Source organism: Drosophila simulans, chromosome 3L (assembly GCF_016746395.2).
Source record: "Drosophila simulans strain w501 chromosome 3L, Prin_Dsim_3.1, whole genome shotgun sequence".
Classification (NCBI taxonomy): Eukaryota; Metazoa; Arthropoda; class Insecta; order Diptera; family Drosophilidae; genus Drosophila; species Drosophila simulans.
Genome location: NC_052522.2, coordinates 3,424,080 through 3,447,906, shown reverse-complemented (window position 1 = coordinate 3,447,906; position 23,827 = coordinate 3,424,080). Strand labels below are relative to the sequence as shown.

At 40.6% G+C, this 23,827-nt stretch overlaps 2 protein-coding genes across 8 annotated transcripts in view; one reads left to right on the top strand and one right to left on the bottom strand.

The window, feature by feature from the left end:
* LOC6736651 (ras guanine nucleotide exchange factor B) overlaps nucleotides 1-23,739 on the bottom strand; it is a 37,591-nt gene extending 13,852 nt beyond the window's left edge. For 2 of the 3 annotated variants that reach the window (XM_016170789.3, XM_016170787.3), the window contains exons 1-2: nucleotides 10,690-10,822; nucleotides 10,164-10,589 (exon numbers count right to left, since the gene is read on the bottom strand). In XM_016170789.3, the coding sequence (XP_016030245.2) occupies nucleotides 10,164-10,589; nucleotides 10,690-10,791 (528 nt within the window). In that variant the 5' untranslated portion in view covers nucleotides 10,792-10,822. Of the gene's footprint in view, nucleotides 1-10,163; nucleotides 10,590-10,689; nucleotides 10,823-23,453 lie in introns of those variants that run through there. The other variant, XM_016170788.3, reaches the window with a different exon arrangement.
* Nucleotides 11,446-12,779, top strand: LOC27207649. 5 transcript variants are annotated; one of them, XM_044922991.1, is made up of 5 exons: nucleotides 11,446-11,574; nucleotides 11,719-11,855; nucleotides 11,923-11,964; nucleotides 12,036-12,077; nucleotides 12,176-12,779. In XM_044922991.1, the coding sequence occupies exons 2-5, from the start codon at nucleotides 11,805-11,807 to the stop codon at nucleotides 12,629-12,631; spliced, it is 591 nt and encodes a 196-aa protein (XP_044778926.1). In that variant the 5' UTR covers nucleotides 11,446-11,574; nucleotides 11,719-11,804; the 3' UTR covers nucleotides 12,632-12,779. The 5 variants fall into 5 exon arrangements, with proteins under 5 accessions (XP_044778926.1, XP_016030247.1, XP_044778927.1 ...); XM_016183340.3 differs by having other exon boundaries at nucleotides 11,446-11,586; XM_044922992.1 differs by lacking the exon at nucleotides 11,923-11,964 and having other exon boundaries at nucleotides 11,447-11,586.
* Nucleotides 23,740-23,827: the final 88 nt, after the last annotated feature.

Genomic DNA, 23,827 nt, shown 5'->3' with positions numbered 1-23,827 from the left:
AGTCGCAATTAGTGTGGAGTGTTTGGTTACGGTGAGATGGCTGAAAAGGATTCGAGGCGTGTGTGAATAACTTAGCCAAATTGATGAATGTGAGTGAGTGAGTCGGCCAGTGACCATAAATCAAATGGGAAGGTACGCAACCCTGAACGTACTAATGAATAGTTAAGGTCCTGAGCGAAAAGTTAGCGCAGAAGCAACAGTTTGATAGATGTGCTAAATGGTGAAGTTATCGCGAGGAATTTAATATCTATATGTTCTTAAAGAAGTTTACTCAAATATTCCTTCAGAAGAATAGTTCTTTTTAAAAGCCTTATTGATTTATGGGAAATTCAGCAAACCAAGGCAGCTTAGCAATGCAAAAATTCATAACTCTTTTTGGCTGACTGCCTCAATTGCTGCCGGTCGTCTGCTCTATTTATTTAATATTTATTTCAAATTTATTTATTTAGCAGGCCGGCACACTTGAAAAAAGGCCAAAAATGAAATAGCACACACACTCGTGCTGAGAAAATGCTATGCCAAAACGAGGACCGCACAGAAAAAAGGCAATATTCGGGGGTTAAAACTTTGAAGCCTCAAAAAGGGGGGGATGAAATATATGTGTTGTATATATAGGGGGCCATTTTGTTGCTAAAAGACCAACCAAAGGTGTTTCAAATGTGTTGCCAAAGTGCTTAAAGTGCCAGGCAAACTATTTGCTCACAATTTTCTTGTTTTTCCCGGGGTTCTTCACGTTTTCCATTTTGCGGGAAAAAGATCGAACAAAGTTTTCACTCTGGTAAGCAGCCGAGCAAAGTGATAATGTGCACAAAGTAAAAGTAGAAGCAACCGAACAACCAACAAATACCAAACGAACAACAACAGCGCGTTGTAAAGCTTTTACACTAAACAACAAAGTTAAGCTGGATATTTTTTCCCTACCTTGTGCAGTTGCACAAGTTTTATGACTTCGACGGAAGCGCAGAAGTACGGACAAATTCGTAAAAATGGGAACAACTGTTTTACAGGACGCACGTGCAACGCGGCGTATGCGCAATGTCCGTCTCCCAATGGTTGTAAATGCATAAAGGATAAGTAGGATTGCGAAATAAAACCGAATAACATTATTTTAAAAACAAATCCGCTTACATTGAATCGAACAAACGAAATGCAAAGAAGATTGCGGATTAAGATCGAAATGAAAGAAAACAAAGAAACAAAATGTAGAGATATTTAATAAATTCCAATTACTTAGGGGATAGCAAAAACTGCTCGGAATAATGTGCAAGGCTTAGCAGGGATTGTGGGTACAGAACAAAAAAAAATGTAATAGCTTTGGATACTTGAATAGGAAATGTCCTTAAGTACGCATTATTTTCAATTTGTTAGTAACACTACCTTAAAACAAATCAAATCTTTTGGATAATTGTCCTTACTCCATTAATTGTAGGCCCAACAACTTCACGACCAATTCTTGAAGTGCACAGGATCTGGCACTTTAACCCGCTTGGGCATTCTACGGAGCGCTGCCAAGAGAGGCCATCAAGATTGATTTATGTAAATGATTGCCACACTTTGCGCCAGATAATAAATAACCCCACGAAGCCAAAGGAAACTAATCAGAAACTAAAAGACAACAAAAGTGATAAAAGCGGAGAGGGAAAAGCTTGTGAAGGAATAAAAACCCAAAGGAAACTTCACCGTAATGCAGCACTTGGCTTTTGCCTTCTGACTGACTGACGGACAGCCGTTGCGAATTTTTTGCATGCCACTTAAGCCTTCTCTTAGCGTAGAACAAAGCGAAAGGGACAGCCTCTGCCGATGCGAAAGAGACGGCTACAGTGGAGCACCGGCAGACACAATGATATATTGCTGATTTGCGTGCCGCAGCCAGGCAAGTTTCCCTTTACAGTTCGCTAAGGGCAATTCGATATGCATACATCAAGTGCAGAGACACAAGACTACCAGTTCTTGGGTCCAAATCCCGAGACCACCCCCCACCGGGTCAGGACCCCCATTCCGCAGTTGTTACATGGCAAATAGTACGCATCGGATTTGACAAATGGTCGGGGCTGGGGCCATACTAATGGGAAAACTCCAATCCGCCTAAAGATCTATTGTGCTCTCAGATGAGATCTGCTAAGTTGGTCTTCAAGTTTTCAATAGATGTTCACACTAAAGTTTGCGACTACTGCAAGCATGTAACAAAAGCGCCTTTCTGCCATAACATAAATATAAAGTTCTTGGCAGAAAAAAAAGATATATATAGAAAGAATTACACATTAGGCATAATAACCATAGAATGTGGCTTTAATTGAATCAAAGATATATATAGAAAGAATTACACATTAGGCATAATAACCATAGAATGTGGCTTTAATTGAATCACTTTCTACAAGGGCCTTAACTACAAAGCGGTGTTCAATTATTCGTAAACAATTTCTGAAAGTAACACATTTCCCCGGGAGTTTATTGTCAATTTCTCGCATCCTCCATGGACTCATTTTGTCATCCAATTTGAAGGACAATCAGCCACAGAGCTAAACAAACGCCAGAGAAGGCTAACAACAGTTGACACTTGGCTTTAATCGCCGCACTGCAGGAAGCGAGCAAATTAAAAAGCTGCCAACTAATGGTCCGCAGCGAAAACTCTTTTGTGCACATGGCCACACTGGCGCTGGCATTAATGGCTGAGCACTGGGAGCGCTGGGAGAAAAGTTTGGAATGAAAATTGCATAACTCCAAGCCGGTCATAACCCCCCACATCATCCCACTCAGGAACTCAGACACATGTGGAAATGGGTGGCAGAGTGGGCGGACATGAAAGTTGCATGTAATTCCAGGAATAACGCTGCACATGCACTGATATATATGTATATGCATTTGTATTTGCAGCTTTTGATTTTGCCATTTTTCATTTTGGCATTTTGTTTGCCTAACAGATTTTGCATCCAACAATTTGGGCGCCTTGCATTGTGCAGATTTCATTGTAAAACGACGCCACTGTGCGATGTGTGTGCTGTTGTTATACAAATAATAAAAATATATGGCAGGCTTTTTGGACTTATGAGGCAAGGGGAGGGCAAGCGCCTTCTAAATTGTTTCAACAAGTTTAAAAGTTGAAGATAGAATAGCAAATCTGTGCGCAGGTGGGGTTAAAACTGGTACAAAATGTAACTGACAACCGCACAGCTCCTTTAGCAAATTACTTTTCTGGAACTCTTCTAACACTGGCGGTTTCCGAACACTTTGGATAAAGTATCAGGTCCGATTTCCCTGAACTGCCTCATAGAACCGCACTTGTTCAATTACGGTTTAGAAACCCGTTGATAGCCTTTGTAATTGGCCCGTATCAGATGCTTCTTCTAATTTCACCAGCTCTCGATAAGCGTTCTTTCAACATCTTGAGCCCTGAAATTGGCCACATTTATGTAAAGTATACTTGAGCATTTCCTCTCTACCTGCCACATTAATTTATCTTTCCAGCCACTTGAGCATTTTCTGCTTTTGGCATGCAAATCCCCCACACCACTCACCCACTACCACTAACCGTTCGAAATCAACCCACTTCAGCTTAAATTGCTCTCAAAACTAAAGCTTTTGCACATGTAGACACACATGTGGGGCGGACACAATCCGATGTGTAGGACTAAATATAGCACCCCCGTTGGCGCTAGAGGGTTAAAACGTGAATTCCGGCCACTAAAAATAAATGAGGGACCAAAGTTGAGCAAAGTAAGTAAAGCTGCTATCATGATTGATTCACCGAATTAAGGCTAATTGCATAAAAAATATGAGGTGCACATGTAGTCGGCACTAGGGTTGAACCTCAATTAAGGCTGAAACAGCTACGAAGTTGTACTGGAAAAAAAGTATTGTAATCTACAGAAAGTAGTGTTGTACATTACTAATTTCTGTGGCATTTGTTTAGAGGTGTACTACTTATCACCTTCTCACTTATTTATTGCCCTCCACACACTATTGATTTCGGTGGCATTTGTTTCAGTGTACCAAAGTATATATAGATGGCGCCACAACCATGGACGTGGACATGGCTACGGACACGGACACTCAACCCTGAGCACGAAAAAAGCAACTTGGAACTTGGCGCCAACGTTTTGCGTTTGGCGCAGACATTAAAATGCTTAAAATATCGATTTGTTGCAAAGGCTCGAAATATAAGGCCGTCATTTGGGCCAAAAACGCGGCGCACGAGCAACAGTCTGCCACTTAAATGGCCAAGGAAAATGGGTGGCAAGGGCAGAAGTAGAGAAAAAAGGTATGAGAAAGAGATTTTCCGCTATTCTTGGGTTTTGTTTATGTACATATATTTTATCTTATATTTCTGCAATTATAAACATGTATATTTAGGGAAAGGAGGCTAAACTCAAAAGTTTAAGATGGGCAGACGTTTATATTTGGGTAGGATGGTAGAAGTTATAAATGTCTTTAAATTATTCGTTTGCTTGGTAAAGATAGATTTTTAAAATTAGAGATAGAAAATTGTAGAGCTAGCTATTCTTCTACTTGCCAATTTCTTTATCCATCAATCCACCTGAGAATCTATTAATCTGCCTGCTGATCTATATATCCTTTCACCTATCAGTTTGCCCAACTATGTGTGCAATTTATCGAAACCATCCATCTGCCTGGGAGTATCAGTCAATTTACCTATCCTCCAACACCCACTTACTTTGTCCTTTTTTCTGGATTGGTATATATGGCCGGATCCGTTTCTCTGCTTTCTTCGCCCGAATAGACATTTATAGCCCGAAAAGTTTGGTCGAATGTAAACCTGCACATCCTGACCAGTTGCCTTGGCTATTTAGTGTGTGTCTATGGCTTCCTTTCTCCCCTTTTTCCCTCCGCCAATTTTACCTTTTTTTTGGCCAAACTTCTGCTCTTTGCACCTGTGTTTTTTTGGGTAATTTCTGCCCACCGCTTATGGGTTTTTTTTTTAGCATTTAGGTTTTATGTGGCCCCGACCAAAGGCAAAATGGATTCCTATCATGACTGAAAACTCGGCTCTGATTTTTCCGCACTGTTATTGCTGTAATATGAAACAATTTTTTGCCCAACTTCTTTTTGGCCGTGTTTTCCGCTTTGGAGCGGTTCAACTTTCAGTTTTCGTGTGTTTCCGTGTGTTTTACGGTTTACGGTTCTGCTCTACGGTCGTCTACGTGCATTTTGGCCGCATATTTTCCGGTCGTGTTGCTACTGCCACTGTCGTTGTTTTGGTTCATTTCACATGCACCCGGAACCATTTCCATTGTTTGTGCGGGGAAATTAAAAAAGACCGAACACGCAAAACGAACTGGAAAAATGTTTGTGGGCATGGGCAGTACAGGATGAAGTGGAAAGGAATTCCGAATTGTTTACTTTTGCCTTCACTCGCAGATAACGTATAGTTATGGGTATTATGGGGGATATGCACCGGGGATTTATAGAGGCGACGATGCCCGTTGATTGAATGCCGGATTTTCGCATATTCTTTATGGGGGCGTGGCGGGGGGTAGGGGATCAAGTGTTCCACAGCAAAAGGGTGGAATATTTCTACGGATTTTTGAAATTAAAACTGAACGTTTTATGGAAAATAACAATGGATTGTGTTCCAGTTTGATGAAAGTTCCAATGTTTTCGCAGGCAAACAATAATTGATGTTGCTAACAATTTGTATGTGTATTTAATTAAAATTCAGTGCAGCTTAGGCTAGACTGAAAAATAAGAAATTAAATCAACTATTTTTAGAGAGCAATATTAAAGGTGGTACATTCTGAGTTCAAATGAATAGCTTTTCCAAATTAAATCATTCAAAGTGTGTATAAATTCATAACGGAATATAAGCTTTCCAAAATCCGTCATAAATATTTAATAAGCTTCGTTGTTTCGCTCTTTATTTGCACAACCATCTGGCTTAATCTTCTGCAAAATTTCATTATATAACTCGATGCCTGCCCTGTCTCATTACCAACTCCAACCCACTTAAAGCATTTGATAATTTAATCACTCCGGAATTTCTATTATTTGATTCGGCTTATTGTCGGTTAAATCACAGACAGATTGGGTTTTCGGGGCCAAAAAGCAATTTCAACAGTGCTCACCCGCCCACCAGCCCAACAAGCCCACTAACCAACTGCCAACTGGCAAGCCAAACGGCAGCCAACTCAACACACTTAACCACAAAAAGCACCGCCCAACCACTACACCATTCACCCACTCACCCACCTAAGCCGGCTAGCTGGCTCTGAGTGCTTAGTGGGGATGCCACATTAGGCAAATATGTAAATAACTTTTAAGGAATTAAGCGCACTCACACACAAAAGCTTAAGAGGGAAGCAGATGCCTAGGACCCTGGAGAAAAACGTGTTTGCTAGACAATGCATACTTTCTTGGGCCTTGCTTATCAGCCGATAAACAAGGCCTACAATACAATCGCTTATACACCGTGTTGCACCGGTACCGGTCTGTTGGACACCAAAGTGGGACATGCAACAGGGGAAAATCCACTGCAAAGCGGAAAGAATTGAAGTGCTTGGGGCACTGCAGAAAAATATGTGATTACCATGTTTAAAAGTAAAAAAACAGCAATATTATCGTAAAAGTAACATGTATTGGCCTAAAGTAGATATTCTGACAATTGGCGCCCAACGTCATTTTTTCTATTCCAATTTCTCTCTGTGTTTTAGGTGAAAAACATTAATTACACACACGTATGCAAGAGGTCCAGGAGGAGGAACAGGAGCCATCCGGACCAGCCAGACCAGAAGGCAAACCACAAGCGCGTCATTACCAAGCAGGAAAAACCAGAGATGGAAAATGGAATGGGAGGTATGTTATTGTGGAAGGGGACAGGGTATTGAGACCCCGACGCAGAGATGGTGTGTGGTGCCAGCGGGAATTGGGAATCGGTTCATAGTCCGCCACGTGAAGTCCTGCTGCATTTTATCTGCTCCAGTTGCAACGGAGGCGGCGCATTGGGAACCTGCGGAAGCGAAAGGGACAAGCACATCTGTGTAAAAGGGACGGTGACAGCCCCTGAGCATATTTACATTTGCTCGGCATTTAATGCAAGTGGGAATTACAAAAGGAGGGCGTGGCTAACGATGGTGTTGTTGTTGTCCTGGGTGTCTGCCTCCTGGCAGGCGATTTAAAATATTCGAACGCAGCCGCAGAATGAGCCATGGAGGTAGTCATTTAAAAGCAGGAGGGGCTGGCTAGGTTTAAAGGAATAAACGGAAGCAGCATATTATGGAGTGCACAGCAAGAAATGAAGTCACTGAATTGTTCAAGATACTATAAAGCACTTCAATGATGTCATAAAGTACGCAACATTAATTTCTGAGTACGACTGTTTTATTCGCTGTAGCATTTAAATCACCATACGACAAAATTTCTAGACAAGCTTTTGCAAATGCACACAAAAATCCAAATTTTAAAACAATCTACATCTAATTAGTTGACAATAGAAACTTTTATTTAACAAATTTCGATTGGTTGCATTAACATGAAACTATTCCCCACAGATAGCAGGTAGCATCGATAACTGGCCATGAAAATTAATGACCGATGGAGATTATATCAAAACACAATTTGTCTATTTCTTCCTCTGTAATGCCCTGTGTTTCGAGCTCTTCAGCCAGCATTTTCCCGTAAGAGCGGTAAACAATAATAACAGGCAACAACAATGAAGCATGATGGCCCTGGGAGGATTACAGGACACATCCAGGGAGCATGCGAAGGGGTCTGAATGGGGGGTGCACCAGGACCATGAGCTGAAACTGAAGCATCGGGCGAGTATGCGACTAAGTGTTTTGCAACGGAAATGCCGAGCTATCATGCAAAAAGCCACTGTCAGATTAACGAACCATGGCCAAAACAGATGGGGGGCTGGCAACGATGGTGAATGGGGGGCCAGGAACGTAGGTAGCCAGAAGGTAAATGGCATCGGGAGATCCGCAGTCAGGCACGTGACGCAGCGACAGTCCATGACCAAGTGCTGATTTTTTATCAGCCGGAATGCGAGGAAGTGACAGGAGGAGAAAGATGGGCCAAGAACTGAACTGAACGAAAACTGGCAAAAAGGTTATTGACATTGTTGTTTCCACGCTCCACACTCCGAACTCCACCGCCCAAAACTCCCTATCCCCATCTACATTTCTGTCTCGTCTGATTCGTTCACTTCAAAAATTCGTAGACTTGCAAGCAAACAGACGGCGAAAAAATAGCAAGTGAAAAATGATCTGGAAACGGGGAATTATGGAGACTAAAGTACCCTAACTTAAACAGAATCTTTATAACTTTCGTCTGAAAAACTTAAGTATTTAAAATGGGATATTTTACGGAAGGAGGGGAGAAAATATTACGTATACGTAGTGCGGTCTTGCATTTTAAAATATTCGTGGACTGGCTTAAACGTTAGAATACAAAATATCGCACTTAAATTCAGCATCCTAAAAACAATAGCTCAATTATTTTCTATCGTCAATAAAGTGCACACCCCACCACTTTCGATTCCTGTCAGCAATCAAAATGCGAATCCCGGCACTTGTGTGTGTGACAAAAGCCCTTGAAAACATCATTGGATCCTTCAAAGGGGTCCAAAAACCGCTTAAAAAGTATTGCATACTTGCAGGCGCCTCCTTGAGAAAAACAAAAAAAAAGGATTTCTAAAGTGGCAGCCAGGACAGAAATAAAACGCTGCACAAAACAGCAACGAATGGAAAAACAAAGCAAAGTCAAGCGGAACGTATCAGAAACTGTGCAACTTTTGAAGAGGTGGAAATGCTTTTTAAGTATTAATTTGCGCAAACACTCGACGCAGCAAGGGAAAAGCGATGGGGCAAGCAACAAAGCAGGCAAAAAACAAGTTAATAAAGCAGTTGCAGCTGTAGCACCTCCTCAATTTCAGTTCACTTTCCACTCTGCTCATTTCCAGCTCCTTGTTTGCTTGCACTTGGCAAAAGTGCAACGTTGTCATTTAGCAAACTGAGGTACTCTTTCATAAAAACAAACTTCAAAAGGACAAATTTCAAACTAAAATCTAAGTACTCGAAGGAATCAAGCTCTCGATGCTTTTAGACTTTAAGACATATTTGAGTAGCAGATTTTTTGCAAGTGTATCTCTTTGGGCAATGTCCCACTAATTGTGTGCAACATGGTCTATCGCTTTGCGCAAACACCTCGCCCGAAACACGTAGGACACCCACAGGACACCTCCTTTAAAAGGTTTCCCGGCCAACCCCTTCGATATGCTGCGCGCCGTCCTGCTTTCCCTTCTTGCCATTTTTACTGTTTTGCGTTAATTGAAAACTTTTTTCGCCAGCAGATATTCGCATTTTTCGCAACAGCATGGCAAAAACAAAACTGAATTGGAAAACTTTTCTAGTTTTTCCCACGCAACAAACTACAAAACGGGCTGTGGAAAGTTGTCGTAAGTAGAAGTGCAACTCTGAGTTTTCAACGCTTTGCCGCCTTTCATTTGTTTAGACCTTAAGCGCCCCCTCCCCCCCTGAAAGCTTTAGGTTCCAGTGGTCTACCTTCCCCACCGTCAAAAAAAAAAATGGAAGAAAAAACCCAAATTCAGAGCCAGACTTAAAAGTGTTTGTGTTTCCTCTTAGAACTTGGCGGCCAATTAGTTGGTTGCACTGAAATCCGACGGAGGGCCGGGATTTTGGGGACCTCAACTGGTTGTGGCAGCTGTTAAATTCGAGACTTGGTCTTGGCCACATCGGAAATCCACTCTAAGCTGTTTGGACTGCCGCGTTTTTCGGAATCCGAAAATTGTCATGGAATGAAGTGATGGAAGTGGCGCTTTTTGCCAAACAGCTGGGATGCTACAAAGTAACTTTTATGATGGGTATTCCTTTGAGTTCGTTTTACCTTTTCGACTTTTCATATCAAATTAAGGAACAAATTTCTTAATGAGTTGGGACTTCCGAGCCCGAAGGGCTGTACCAAGAAAGAAAATAATAACTAAAACCGTTTTTAATTCAGAATTTCACGATAACTGAGGGCAATCATCAAAAATGATTTCAATGCCAACAGATTTGCTCTCCTCGCAGAGATAAGACCAGTGTAAGAACACTACAAAAAATTCTAGAAAGAACACAATCTTGTTAATTGCATACCCCTCAATAGCCTACTAATTAAAGTTAAAAGTTGTTAGAAGTAACTTCTGTACTTACGATTTCCCTCTGCAGCTTGGCGATGTTGAAGTTTGCCTGGGCGAGTCGCACACTCAAAGTGGCCACATCGCTGGTCAACTGGGCTCTCTCGCCGGCATTTCGATCCACCAGCTTGAGCATCTTGTCCTCCAGGCTCTGGTTGACCTTCTGAACCCGCTTGTGCGATTCGTAGAGCCGATCGTACTTGTCCTGCCACGCTATCACACTATCCTCGAGCTCCACTTGGCGCTCCGTTTCCCTCAAGCAGGCCGATTCCAGGGCATACAGCTGCGTTTGTTTCTCGATTAACGCCTGTTGCAGCTGCTCGATTTCCGCCGCTGCGGGGGCGGATGTGGCAAGGGGCGTGGCAGCTGCTGCCGTCGCCGTGGATATTGCCGATTTTGCAGTTGATATCTCTGCCGCTTTCGGGTTGCCCGCTGTGGCCGCCTGCAAAATGAGTAAACACGCAAAATGAAATTATGAGCTGCAAATATTTTGTAATTAATTTTGCTTCCGGAGAGCACAAAACAACAACAGCAACGCATACCGGACGCAAAGTGTCACACGGTTTCGACTGCAGAACCCGCACTGAAAACACTGAAAAGGCCCGGACAAAGCGAACTCCGTAGAATGCGGCGGACAGCTTCATTATTTTGCCAGCGGATCTCCTCTCCTTGTGTGTTGTTATTATTTCCTTTTTTTTTTTTTGCTTAATTTTAAAACCTCATTTTAAAAAGCTTTGAGCGGGCTGTGTCATAAAAATGCTCGTCATGCCCGGGAATTTGTGGACCAGGGGGGAAGGGGATTCGACTTAACCCATAACGTACAGCATCTGCTGCAGATAAGGTATTAATCAGTGGGTTTAGGTGGCGTGCAAGGTTATATACCCTAGCCAAATTCATTTGAAAAAATTTGAATTACCTTGATTTCAAGACAAAGCTGTTATATTTCATTTTAATTGAATTGTAAGTATCAAAAATAGTTAAAAATATCATAATTTTGTAACCTTTAATTCTGTAATTACTATTCATGTGATGACAATTACATTGTCTTTAGTATATTTTATATAAATAATTTAGAAAAACACTATAACTCATATACCCCACACACTACAGGGTAGGGTACATGGATCTGGAGCTCTTGACAACTGATAAGCGCAGTGTAATTGTGGATTATACAGCACGCAAACATTGAGAGTGAAATGAAACAAGAGAGATCATTTGAAGAGAACCGAAAAGAGATAATACCTGAGAGCTTTGGCTTCGATAAGTTTTTAATCAGTCCAACTGTATATATATGTATATATACGAATGTATGCAAAGAACATGGTTAGAGAATCAAAACATCAATAAAACATGACAAAAAGTTTGCATTTCGTATATAATAAACCAACTTTAAAACTAAAGCAATTTAGTCGGGAATAAATATATTGGTATATAGACATGTTAGTATAGGAAAAAGGCATTTAACAAAAGAAACATTTTGTCAGTAAACCAATGTTTTGCTGGGAGATAAGACACAGAAATATTTAACTGACAGGTCTTGAAGAATTTCCTATTTCCTTTATCTAAATTAGAATTACGAACCACTGTCGACCCCTATAAAAACGCGATGGTAAGCTCTGAAACCATTGTAAAGTGGTAACAGTGGTTACAATACAACATGGTTTGGATTTGGAGCCTAATTGCACTCGGAATAGTTGTCGGCGCAACGGTAAGCGTGATCAATAAAAATGTTCAATATATATGAATTCTGTGTACGCATCAAACATATTTTACAGGGGAAAGGCCAAGAAAACAATACCACCGGATCGGCAACGACGGTAAAACCTTGAAATCAATAAAAATTTTCAATAAATTTAAATTCTTTGTACGCATCAAACATATTTTACAGGGGCAGAGCCAAGAAACCGATACCACCGGATCGACAACGACGGTAAAATCTTGAAAACCCTAAAACCCATTAAAGAATTCTGAATCCTTTTCTCAAAATAGTAGTTTGTGGTAAATAATATATATGTACATATCCTTTAGGCGGCATCCGCACGAACTCCCGAACCAACTACTGTGGATCCCTACACTGCACTCGATAAGACAATAACCGATGATCTTGAGAATATTCTAACCAAATATGAGCGTGAATGCATGGGTAATTCTGAGTTCACACGCAATCTTGACCTCATACGCAAAGCGGTGAAACTGGACAAAAGTCGTTTGTTAGACAAGATAGAAGCAAGAATAGAATTTAATAAGTACAATGAGCAACGCATTTTAATCGAACGACAAATTGATGAGCGCATAGAGGCCCTCAATAATATCCTGCCTACCCAGGAACCGAATAGTTATTGCTCTGAATTTTACTTGAAGCAAAGAGAAGATCTTAGGAAGGCTAAATCACTTTCGAATCTAGAAAAATTAAACACTTTATTAATTAACAAAGCAATTTGCACTATCAGGGATAATTATTATGATGACGATTCTCTTTACTAGCATAATCAGAAGCCACAAGACAATGCAGTCTAAGTGAAATCTATTTACATATATTTATAACTAAATTTTAAAGATTGAAATATATATATGATACTTGTGAACATTCAAATTGGAGAAATGATTAATACCGGCTTGCAAAAATTAAAAACTGAGCATTTATTGGCCAAGTTAGAAGAGTGCTACTGAGTGCTTTTCCTTGTCACTCCAGTCACGACCTTTTGCTAATCCATAACGCGGTTATCAATATCAATACTCATCCATCTCCGGTTTGTCCAATTAAGTTGGGGAATCTCGAGTTTAGTTGGAAGTCCCGACGCAGATGGCCGGGAATCAAAGTGCAAACTACGTTGGCAAACAACTAATTGGATTAACTTGACACAAAAACGAGGAGGAAGGAGTTGCAGCCAGAATGTCGCCAGTGGAAACTTTGTCTTTGGTTACTCCTTTGGACTCCTTGAAAGCGTTGGGAAACCACATGAGTTTTCCTTTCGTCACATATGAGCGACAGGAATTGGCGAGGGAAACTCGCCTGTCGCTCAAACCTAAAAACTGCAAAATGTACAGAAAATTTAATTAAAAAAGGATTTTCGGCCTGTGTGCCAGTTGCTTGGCTTCCTTCGTCTTCGCTGAGTTGGCCCCTTTCGATTTTTCCCACATTTCCCGCTGCTCGAGCAGCCAAATAATTTTTCTTCGCACTCCATTTCTGCCAGCAACGCATAAGAAAATTCAATTTATAGTTTGTGTGTGTGGGCGTGGCAAATTGCCAAAGACAGACAATGCTATTAATTAATTTGGAAAGCATTTGCCGGGCAGAATGGGGGCGGTAACAATTAAAATGGAACCGGTTAAAGTGCCGTCGGGGTGTTCTTAGAGGCCAAAATGATGAAGAGTTTGGCCAAAAAGTTTGCTTTTCGCCTGCACATGTGTGAGTGAGTTTCCGGTTCAGTTTAGGTACATACTCGTACAAATTTATGTGGGCATACATTTTCCCGGCATATGATACTTGTTTTCCCTCTATGATTTGTTTGCCTTTTGGTCATTAAAACCATTTTCGTGTTTCCACATTTCCCTGCTTTTGTGTTTGGTTTTTGCCAGCGGCCTGTTTTTCAATAATTTATTAAATGTTTTTCGTTTTGATGTACGCAAATAACTTAACAAGCTAAACGAGGCCGTTTTTCCGGACCTCAATAGTTATTAGCTGTTTTTTTTTCACAATTTGTTAATCATTTTTAATTGATTACTAAGGATTAAGTTGTAAACTGAAAAATAGGCTAGATTATAGTTTTTTATTTTCGATTTAATGCAATGATAAGCAGCCAGTTCGGTTGAAATCGTATTTCATTTTACTGTCATGGTTTCGTTTTATATTGGCACTTTTTTACTATCGGTAAACTAAGGTGACAATTTAATGTCGCAGTACAGATGATCGCTTCAGTGAATTAATTAACTATAAATTATAGGTGGCAGCGGAAATCCGGTTATAATTTGTTATCAGTTGTATAGTTCTAAAGTGCATGACCCTCTTGTAACCAACTTAATTCAACTTTACGTCAGATTCGAGCTGTAAAAGCTCCTTAAAAAAAATCATATCCCTTTTGTTTCTTGAAACTCCCACTTCAATCCACTCGCTGCTCATTCTTCACAGTTAAAGTGAAACTTGGAGAAAGGAAAAGCTGCTCGTCGAGTTTTCCCATGCACGCTGATGACTCCTCGAAAAGGCTTTTCTAATTGTCATCCTTCTGCTTGGAGTGCATTGGAAAACCCAGAAAGTAATAAGGAGAAAAAATGGGGAGTTCGGTGTCCCTGTCATTATTTATTATGTTGCTCAAGTCTTTCATTACACAAGCATTTTTGTCTTTCATTTGTTGCCGTTGTGCCGAAAAAAAAGCAACAGGGAAACGCGGGAGAATTTCTTATCGGTCTTACCGAGGATGTTGCCACATTCCTTCACTGCTTATTTACAGTTATTCGGTTGCTCATTTTCCCCGTCATTTTTCTTCTCACCCACACAAAGGCAGGCTTACACAGATGTAGAGGAACCGGAAGTGTAGACTTGCAACACAAGCATAATTCCCATCATTACGAAGTTCAATTTCAAATAAAGTAAAAGAAGATTTGTAGGCACTGATTTCTAATTGGAAATGTATATGATTTTCTAAATTACTTCATAAAAAGGTGGCTACAAGTATGCAACTGAATGTTTTGATTTTTCAATGCATACTTTTAGATACCCTTATATATAATTCCGAATGCTAGAAAGAATAAGCCGATTCTTTTGCATATTTTCCGCTTTCGGTGCTAACTTTGTTGTTCAGCCTCATTTAAGGGGATAATTACAGATTAGCCAAAGTCGGCAACCACCTCGATTTCGTCCTTGTTGTTTCAGTAACCCAAAACTCGCGACTTTTCTCCGGTCCAATCGATAAACAAATGCGGTAAACATCAATGGACAGCGGAACAGGACCCAGCGGGAAACGCACACAAGAGTGCGCTTGGGCAAACAACCTCGTTGGATGATGAATGGAAGGTCAATTGCCGTGACCCCAGCGCGAAGGAAATAAAACTGGGGCCAGTAGCAGCGCTGACATTTAACGCAAAGCGACGCAGGCCTGTCAATGCCATTGTCCTGGATGAGAAGAAGCCAGGATGCGAGGATGCAGGGAGCGAAAGGAAAGGCATGGAATCGAATGGAAAGGAGCCGGCGCAACTCGAGATCCCGACGAGGAATGTTTATGCGAATGCTTGGGCACAAAAACATACGTGACGGGCCTCAGTTTTCCCACCCACTTCGACTCTCCAGCAGGCCGTTCTATTCATGAATGTCCTGCAGTCGAAAAAAACTCGACTTCAAATAATGAAAATTAAAAAATTATGTATTAACTTTTAAGCATGGTAATATCACGGTTGTTTTTTAAGCTTGTAATCGTGTCTAAATGTATGCTACATATATCCTACTTTTAGACAACTGAATAAGTGATTTCCGGTACTCAATACTTGATTGCTCAAATGGCAATTTAGCTTGTATTGCATTTTTAAACATCTATTTGCAAATTATTTTTTCCGAGTGTCCTTAAGCGGCGGCAGCAATGTGCACCGACTGACAGCTGAAGGAACAGGAATAAACGAGAAGTCTGGCATGGGGAGCAGCGAAGTCCCTCAGCTGGAAAAATGCCTCATCTTGGCCTGACAGTTCGCCGAGTTGCGTCAACTTGTCGTCATATTTTTCAGTCAACTGAAAGTTCTCTATGACTTCCTCGATACGAGGATGTATGTATGTCTGTCTGTATGTGCTGTGTGTCTAACGAGGCGACAGTGGTCCTAGTTGGGTGTGTGGCTGTGTAATTAGGATAATGGTTGCAGTGGCAAACCATTCAATATCATATTTATAGAATGCTCCGCAGTCGCTTAGGGTTCTATTACAATTTGCGGAGCGATTTACCACGACGGCTTCATTTTAAATTTATGATTCCGTACGCTATTTCAACAGGATCTAGTTTCTTTGGGGAAATTAGATGTATATATAGTATATATACTATAAATTTGGTGCTAAGTTAAAGGTGTTAGCAAACTGGTTTCTTTTGGTTTTGTGCTAATAAATCCTTGTTTTTTCATTTAAGCAATTTACTTAAAGTCAAATAGTTTAAATGAAACCACTGTGCATTATCGTTAAGCGCACAGAAGGACCCTAAATGTGAGTTGTGTGTATCCTGGCGCATTTCTTATTGTGCCTATCTGTGTCGGGTTGAATATTCCGCACAATTTTCGCCTGACACATTATGTTAATACGCTTGTAGCTTAACGCTGGCAAATATTGAACTTCATATGTACATATATGTACATATGTACATACATATGTACGTGGCATGAGGCAGTTATCGTTTTGTATTCAAATCGAGGCACGCACACACACACACACACGTACCGAGCAAGACACGCGAAATTTATGCACATTTTGATGACATTTTGAACGCATAACGCAAAATGTCAAATACATAAAAATGAAAAGCCGGTGAAACGAGTTACGAAGTGAAAGAGTAAACCAAATGTCGAAATCATTTCCAACAACACACGCACATACCGAATTCCAACCAGAGTCCCTTTTCTACAGTGAGAAAAATTCTTTAAAGTCGGCTAAATATTTCTAGGCCTACCAAAAATTATTGCATATTAAATATTTGTATATTCCAAGCTGCTTGCTAAGCGGATTAATAAAATTTATATGAATTTACAGACTATTTTTGCAGTGTACTGAAATACATATCGAATAACGCGAAGCGGAAATCGATGACGGCCATTTGCTGTAAATTGAGGCATTTTGCCCCAACGCTCTTGTAATTGTACCGCTGAAAGATGGAAAGTGACGAGGGGGAGGGGGGGAATGGTTGGGCTGGCGGGAAATGGCTGGGAAAATGTAGAAAATGGGCGGGGGCAAGGATATCTGCTCTGCTCTGCGGCTGCGACACATTGAGCCGGCTATTTTTAGCTCGATTTTCATTTAATTTGCTGCCCATGCTGCATAACTAAAAATGGCGAACGGTAGTCAAGCTTGAAATCCAGAGGAGGGTCAGGAAAACCAGGAAAAGCGGGAAAACCAGGCGGCGGTTTATGTTTTTCAATTACTCTGGCCGCAAAATTTGCAATTTAGATAGCAATTTTTAGGGAACATTCTGTTTTTTTTTTTCGTGTTTTGTTTTTCCGCGCCCCCTATTTATTTCATTTTTGTTGGTAGTATCCGTGCAATTTGGCAAATTGTGTGCAGGGGGCAAAAGCCACGTATGTGCGTGGCTAATACCAATTTCTAGTCAATTACGCAAAATTTGAATGTTTAAAGAGCCAACTTTTTTGCATGCAAGCGCAAAATTTCTGGGCCAAATTGAAATTTGCCAAATCTCGTTAGCAGTTAACTTTTTGGTAGAATTTTGGTTGTGCTAAATATGGTGCATCTGGTTAAAATTCTTAGTGAAACTAAACTCCTTTCAAAGTCACTGATTTTAATTGTTAAGCGAGAGTTTCTAATTCTAATTAAATCACATCAAACAGTAAATTTTAATTGTTTAGTTGAAATAACGAACCATAAAGTGGTCGGTTATTAAATTAAATGAACTGATGATAAACATAATAACCACATTTGTTTATAATTGAAACTAAATATATATCTGTTATTTTTGGCAAATGGCAAATAAATTGCTAACTCAAACAAATACCTGGCTTGGAAAGTAAACAACAATTTGTTGCACTTTTGTTTACGCATAATAATGCCGCAAACAAGACAGCCAACTTTTCTAATAATTTTAATTGGCATTTAAAATATTTACTATGCAAATTGTGTCGCCACGGGTTGTAGAATTATTTGTCTTTCAGCTTCCTTCCTGCCGCTTTTCCTCCGGTTTTCCACATCCTTTCCTTTTCCCTCCTCCCCCTCGTTATCTGTGTGTGTTCAGAGACTTGGAAAATCCGTGTGCAATGTCAGTTGCAAAGGGGAAGAAGAGGAACTACGAGTATTTATGTGGGTGCAACGTGGCGTATGATTAATGAAAAAGGGGGGTAGGAAAAGCGCATCATATATACATAGTGCATATGGACAAAGTTGAGAGAGCATTGCCACTGGCAGATAAAGAAGTAAGCTAAGGGAAAAGCCAAGAAAGGGAGGGGAAAGCTGGGGATTGCAATAGGAATCGATTAAAAACAAAACGTTGATTGAATTTTCCCTGGCCAAAAGCAGTTATGACGAATAAAGGGAAATCGGACAAAGGAGCAAAGTGGGGAGCAGAAAATAAGGAAAGTTGAAGATAAAGCAGCAATGCAGTGGCATCAACAATAATAACAATCGGCCCCGCCCCCCAAATGCCAATTTCCACTCCTGCTTCTCTTCTCCTTTTTTTGTTGGCTAAAAGGGAAATAAGCAATTTCAGCAAATAAATCGTAAAAAGTAAAAGTAATAAAATCACGAAAATGAGAAAAGAAACCACACACATGTGTGTGTGCATGGGGAAAATGATGGCGAAATGAAAATACTCGTTGCTATCAAAAACAGACAGCAAACGCAATCGCAATCGAAGTAACTGAGAAGAGCCGGGAAAATTGGGTGACTACGCGGGAAGAGGGCGGGAAAGTCGGTGGGGAAAAGCCAAGTTAGGAGCGTGAGATAACGCCTAATGTGGTGGAAATGGCGGTGCCAACAGTGGTGCAAAGGTCCTTGATTAAGAAAAGCCAAGAAAATGGGGGGAAAACATCACAAATTAATGAGTAAATGTTGGCACACGAATGCCGAAATCGAAGCAGGTTATGAAAATATTGATTTTGGCTCAGCAATATTACAGGGAAAAGTATGTTCGATTTAAGAATTTTTTGCCCACCATTTTCATTAAAAATCTTGCAATAATATAGCCAATGTTACCTTGTAGAATGATTGCAAATATTTTACAAAATCCCTAAGCCTTACAGCAATTTATATACATACGTAGAATCGAGGCAAATTGAATTGGTTTGAACACTTGCCCGCATTCATTCAAACATTTCCCATCAACTTAAGCTGCTCTGGCTTGGCAAATTTCAATATAATTGATTTCTCGCTCAGACAAAGCCATTCCCAAATGAATTTCCCCCCATTTCTATCGAAAACAAGAGAAATGCTAATCAAGCCGGCCAAAACAAACCGAAAGGCGAGAGAAAATTGTGTAGGAGACATATGAAGTCATACACACTTGGAACTTTTCCAGCTTTGCTCGCAGAAGAGCACAAAGAGCAGATAAAGAAAATTCCGCACACACTACACACACTCGATGTTTTCCGAGTTTTCCGGCCGCCCGAAGGAAATGAGCAAGACATTGAGTCACCTCAGATTGTGGGAGTGTGGAAAAGCAATCAAAATACGGCAGAGACAAAGGCGAAGATAAATAGAGGCAGGCAGACAAGGAAAATATTGCCTTTTCAGTGGCGAGGCAACAGGAGGAGAGAGAAACCGCCGTGGAAATGGGGTAGGAAAACCAAGAAGTCTTACTTGGAAAACCACTTTTTCAAATACATAGGTTTGAGATTTGAATTCCAATTAAGTAACACAACGGAATGTCTCATCTGAATCAGCAAAAGCCAGCGTATAGCTTAATATTTAAATTCTTTTACAAGGTGTCCAAAAGTATGCTACAATAAAATATTATTTCGACTAGGCGACTTTCCATGCCAACGCATTTCCATTTTTACGAGCCCCCTCATGTATGCGGCAATAAATTAAATCAAAACATTCAGGATTTGACCTTGAGTGCCCGGGACAGATGAACACATCAAGGATGCACAAAGGGCAAGCAATTTTACGGCGTGCAGTCCATTGGCGGTCAGTTTGGGGGCCATGAACCCCGCATATATCCTTTCGTTTCGTGTGCGCGTGTGTGTGTGCGGATGTCAGGACCTCGGGTGCAATTTGCCTTTCGCAACATACAGTGCACACTCACTCACTCACACACTCACACATGTTTGTGGGCGGGCAAATAAGCATAACGAGCTCCATTATCCTTGGGGAAAACTGGTTTGGGATGCAGCCTTGCTCTTGCATTACGCATACGCCATGTGACTCACAACGGAAAGCGCGGGGGAAAACTCTTTTGTTGCTGCACCGCCAAATTGAAATAATATGCAGGGGACAGCATATATGTATATATGAAAAGGAAATGGAAAAGCGAGTTCCAAGCACCAGGAGATGAAAAAAGCATGAGTCAGCAGATGTTATATACACACTTATCGCAGGATATGCGAGACCAAAGGATTAAGGGCGCTGTGGTCGCTCGAAAACGGGGGGATTTGTTTAATCGCAGAAATGTTGCTTTTAATAAGTGCTTCAAATAGTAAAGTTCGTATTAAAATAAAGTAGTCATTTATCATTTATGACCATATGGTTCCCTATAAATTTGCATTTGATTTCCATAGAATTCAAGGGTACCAAAACAAGTCATTTAATACTTTTCCTGTGCATTTAAAAAGTAGCAAAATGTTAACATAATGACTGTGACAAGGACGCAGCACATCATCCAGTCGGAGGATTCAGATCCTGTAGACTGGAGACCATTGTACACACGTAGGTCACAAGCGACAGTTCCTGCTTTTCTTTTGACTTTTGTTTTTGGTAGCGAGCTTGAAAAGAGTTTCCCCCCTTTGGAAGACCTACCATCCATCCACCCTCCTGGGTTTTCCCCATTTTCCGTTTTGCCGGCTGGGGCGGCATCATTAACATTATGTAAGCAACAACAACAACAACCGGCGACAGCAACAGACGGTAGTGCTTTCACCTTTCTCCTCCTGCAAAACTACACCTGAAGTTGTAATTTATGCTCTGACAAAATGGCGCACACGGAAAAAACACAGAGAATTGGGGGGTGGAAACTGAAGGGGGGGTGGAACCTCTCACGTAACAACAAATGGGGCTAAAAAGGTGGTCCAAAGGGGGCCGCATAGTTGGCCTATGTGTTGCACTTGACGGGGTAGCTACTTTTATGTATTTATTTATGTACATATATATGTATCTCCGGCGCTTGGCCTTTATGAAGCATAAATTAAAGCATCAAGCATTGAAATATCTTATCATGAGTAACAGAAGGAGATATAAGGATTTTTAAAGTAGCTACACTGTGTCCTTAGTACTTATAATCTGTGAAATAATAGAATGAATCTTAAAGTTTCATAACTATGAAACTGAGCATGAGTATCTTTGTTAGCACTTTTCCCATTCATGTTCCAACTTCTTTAAAGAGATTTCTTTTGTTTAATAAAGTAGTTTTCGTGATTTTAATCCCAGCTTTCCTGAAAATTAATTTTACGACTGCAGCACTCGCCATCCGCATGAAGAATATCTGCGATTTTCAACTTTACATCCATCGCTGTTGGCAGCAAAAACTTTAATGGCCGGCCATAAAGGAGGAACCACACCGAATTGTTTGTACTGCCGCCACGATTGCGAGTGGAAGAAAAGCCAAAGATACATAAGCAAGCACATGCATTCGCCTAGGTGAAAAGTTTTGAGCCAACTGCATAAACGAAACTTCTTATAAAGTCTATAAAACGTAATGACTCGCGCTACATGCGCGCCCAGAAAAGTATGCAACAAAAGTTCCGCTGACTTTGACTTGACAGGATGAAAATCGAGACGAGAGCACAGGACTGTGGGAAATTCCAGCAGGAGAATATTAAGTTTTCCACGGTCCCAGATGGGGGAATTGATTAAAGCCGCAGTGGCACGAAATGAGACGGATTTGGTGCAGGAATTAAACGAAATTGGAAAAGTTGGAGGCGCAATGAGGAAATCTTTAAATCTGATTAAGTTCAGGCTAATTCACCAAAGTACCAAGTTTTTAAAGAACTTAGAGGGAAGCTTTCCTAATTACATATTTTTATTAAGACACAAACATGTTTGCCTGATTAAAAATTCAAACGAACTTAATATAACAAATAAACATTGCCAATTCACCATATGAATGTCAACAGAAATTCGGTCAGCAGGACCAAAATGATATTGCATTGAATAAATTAAATTCTTGTTTATACATTTACTTTACTATTTGCTATTTCTGGATTTATTGACAAATAGAAAGCAAAGCCCCATCAATTAAACAATTTTATTAGTATATTTGCGAATGTTATTAATATAGAATTTTGCTGAACTATTTGATTGCTTTATAACTGGAAATACCACATCTAATTATTGTAATGCAAATATTGTTCAAATTAATCTAGACTTATTTGTCTTGCTAATTGATAACGATAAACTTTGAATTCTTTTTATGGTAATTCAATATGCCTGCTTTGTAGTGCTGATTACTTGGATTTTCTCTCTTTTCGAAGCTCCACTGTAGCGACCTCCTCACTCTCCATTCGTGACGTCAAGTCGAGTCGATTGGGGAGTGTGACTGCACTTGAAAATCGCCCAAGGCGCTCGGCAATCATTGCTGGCTGAAGGATGGTTGAAGGATGAAGGATTTTGTGCAACAAAATGTCAAATCACCGACACCAGGCCACCGATACTAGGACACTTTCACCCACACCGACAAGAGCAAACAGCAAATTTGCAAGCTACATCGCGCCAATGTGTTTGTATTGGCTGTATCTGTGTTTGTACTATGAGTGTGTGTGTGTGTGTGTGTTTGGGCGGACTGGGAATTGAAATTGGTTTGCAAAATGGCAGCTATTTATATTTGGCCAGGAGTCGTCTGCACTTGTCACACTGATTTCTGCCGATTAGAAATTAATCGAATTTTACTGTCAAATCGAAAGCGGCGGGCGTTCAGGAAGTTGCCGTTACGTTGCCATGGAAATGCAAAAACAAGCAAGCACAGACACGCACGCATACCAAGGCACAGAGGCGGGAGTATCCTGTAGATTAGGGTGATTCGAAAAATATTTTCGGTAAGTACTGAGAGTTATTTCCAGGCACAGCCCCAGAAACTTAACAAAAAAACTTTACATTCTCACATTAAAATACAAAAATAATGAACTCCGGATTTTCTATCAGTTATTTTTTTTACTCTTCTGCGTAAAAAAAGTGTTCATAAAACATGACATTTAATTTTTCACACGGACCAAATGTTACTATCACAACAAATCTTTGTTCGTCTTTTGAAGTTGAGCCACCCTAATGGACGCACACACACACCCACACTTCCGCAGACTGACAGACACTGACACTGAATGTTACGCAGTCGGCGGTCTTGTAGGCAAAATACCGTAACATTTCGCCCGATTGCTGATAATCTGCCTTTATATAAGCTGGTAAAATTAAAAGGACACCCATCAGAGGTCCTTTGCGATATTTGATTGGCATTGCTTTGACTCCTCTCACCTGTTCCACAACTGTCGACATTTTGGTCTGTGTTTTTTTTAACTAACTGCACTGCTCGCTATTTTGCTTCACTTTGTCGCTGTGCTTTTCGCACTCTTTGTTTCAAAAAAGGATTCGAAAAATTTATTTTTTAAAACCGCACCGCATTTTGGTTGTGTTTGCTTTTTCTTGAGAGATTTACAATTGTACGAGCTTTGGGGGAAAATTCTTTAGATTCAAACGCGCAACGAATCCGACGAGTTGCTGCTGCTGAAATCAACTAAAAATCCTTTTTTGGCGAGCAGGATACTCACGGATTTTTATCCTTGCTTAAGAGTAGTGTGGCCACACGGATGTTGGAAATATACCGAAATATACCGGCGACAGGATTAGAT

Coding starts and splice junctions, on each gene's coding strand:
- LOC27207649 (XM_044922991.1), top strand. CDS start 11,805: ATGGTTTGGATTTGGAGCCTAATTGCACTCGGAATAGTTGTCGGCGCA. Junction 11,965..12,035: donor CCACCGGATCGGCAACGACG/GTAAAACCTTGA, acceptor CATATTTTACAG/GGGCAGAGCCAAGAAACCGA. Junction 12,078..12,175: donor CCACCGGATCGACAACGACG/GTAAAATCTTGA, acceptor CATATCCTTTAG/GCGGCATCCGCACGAACTCC.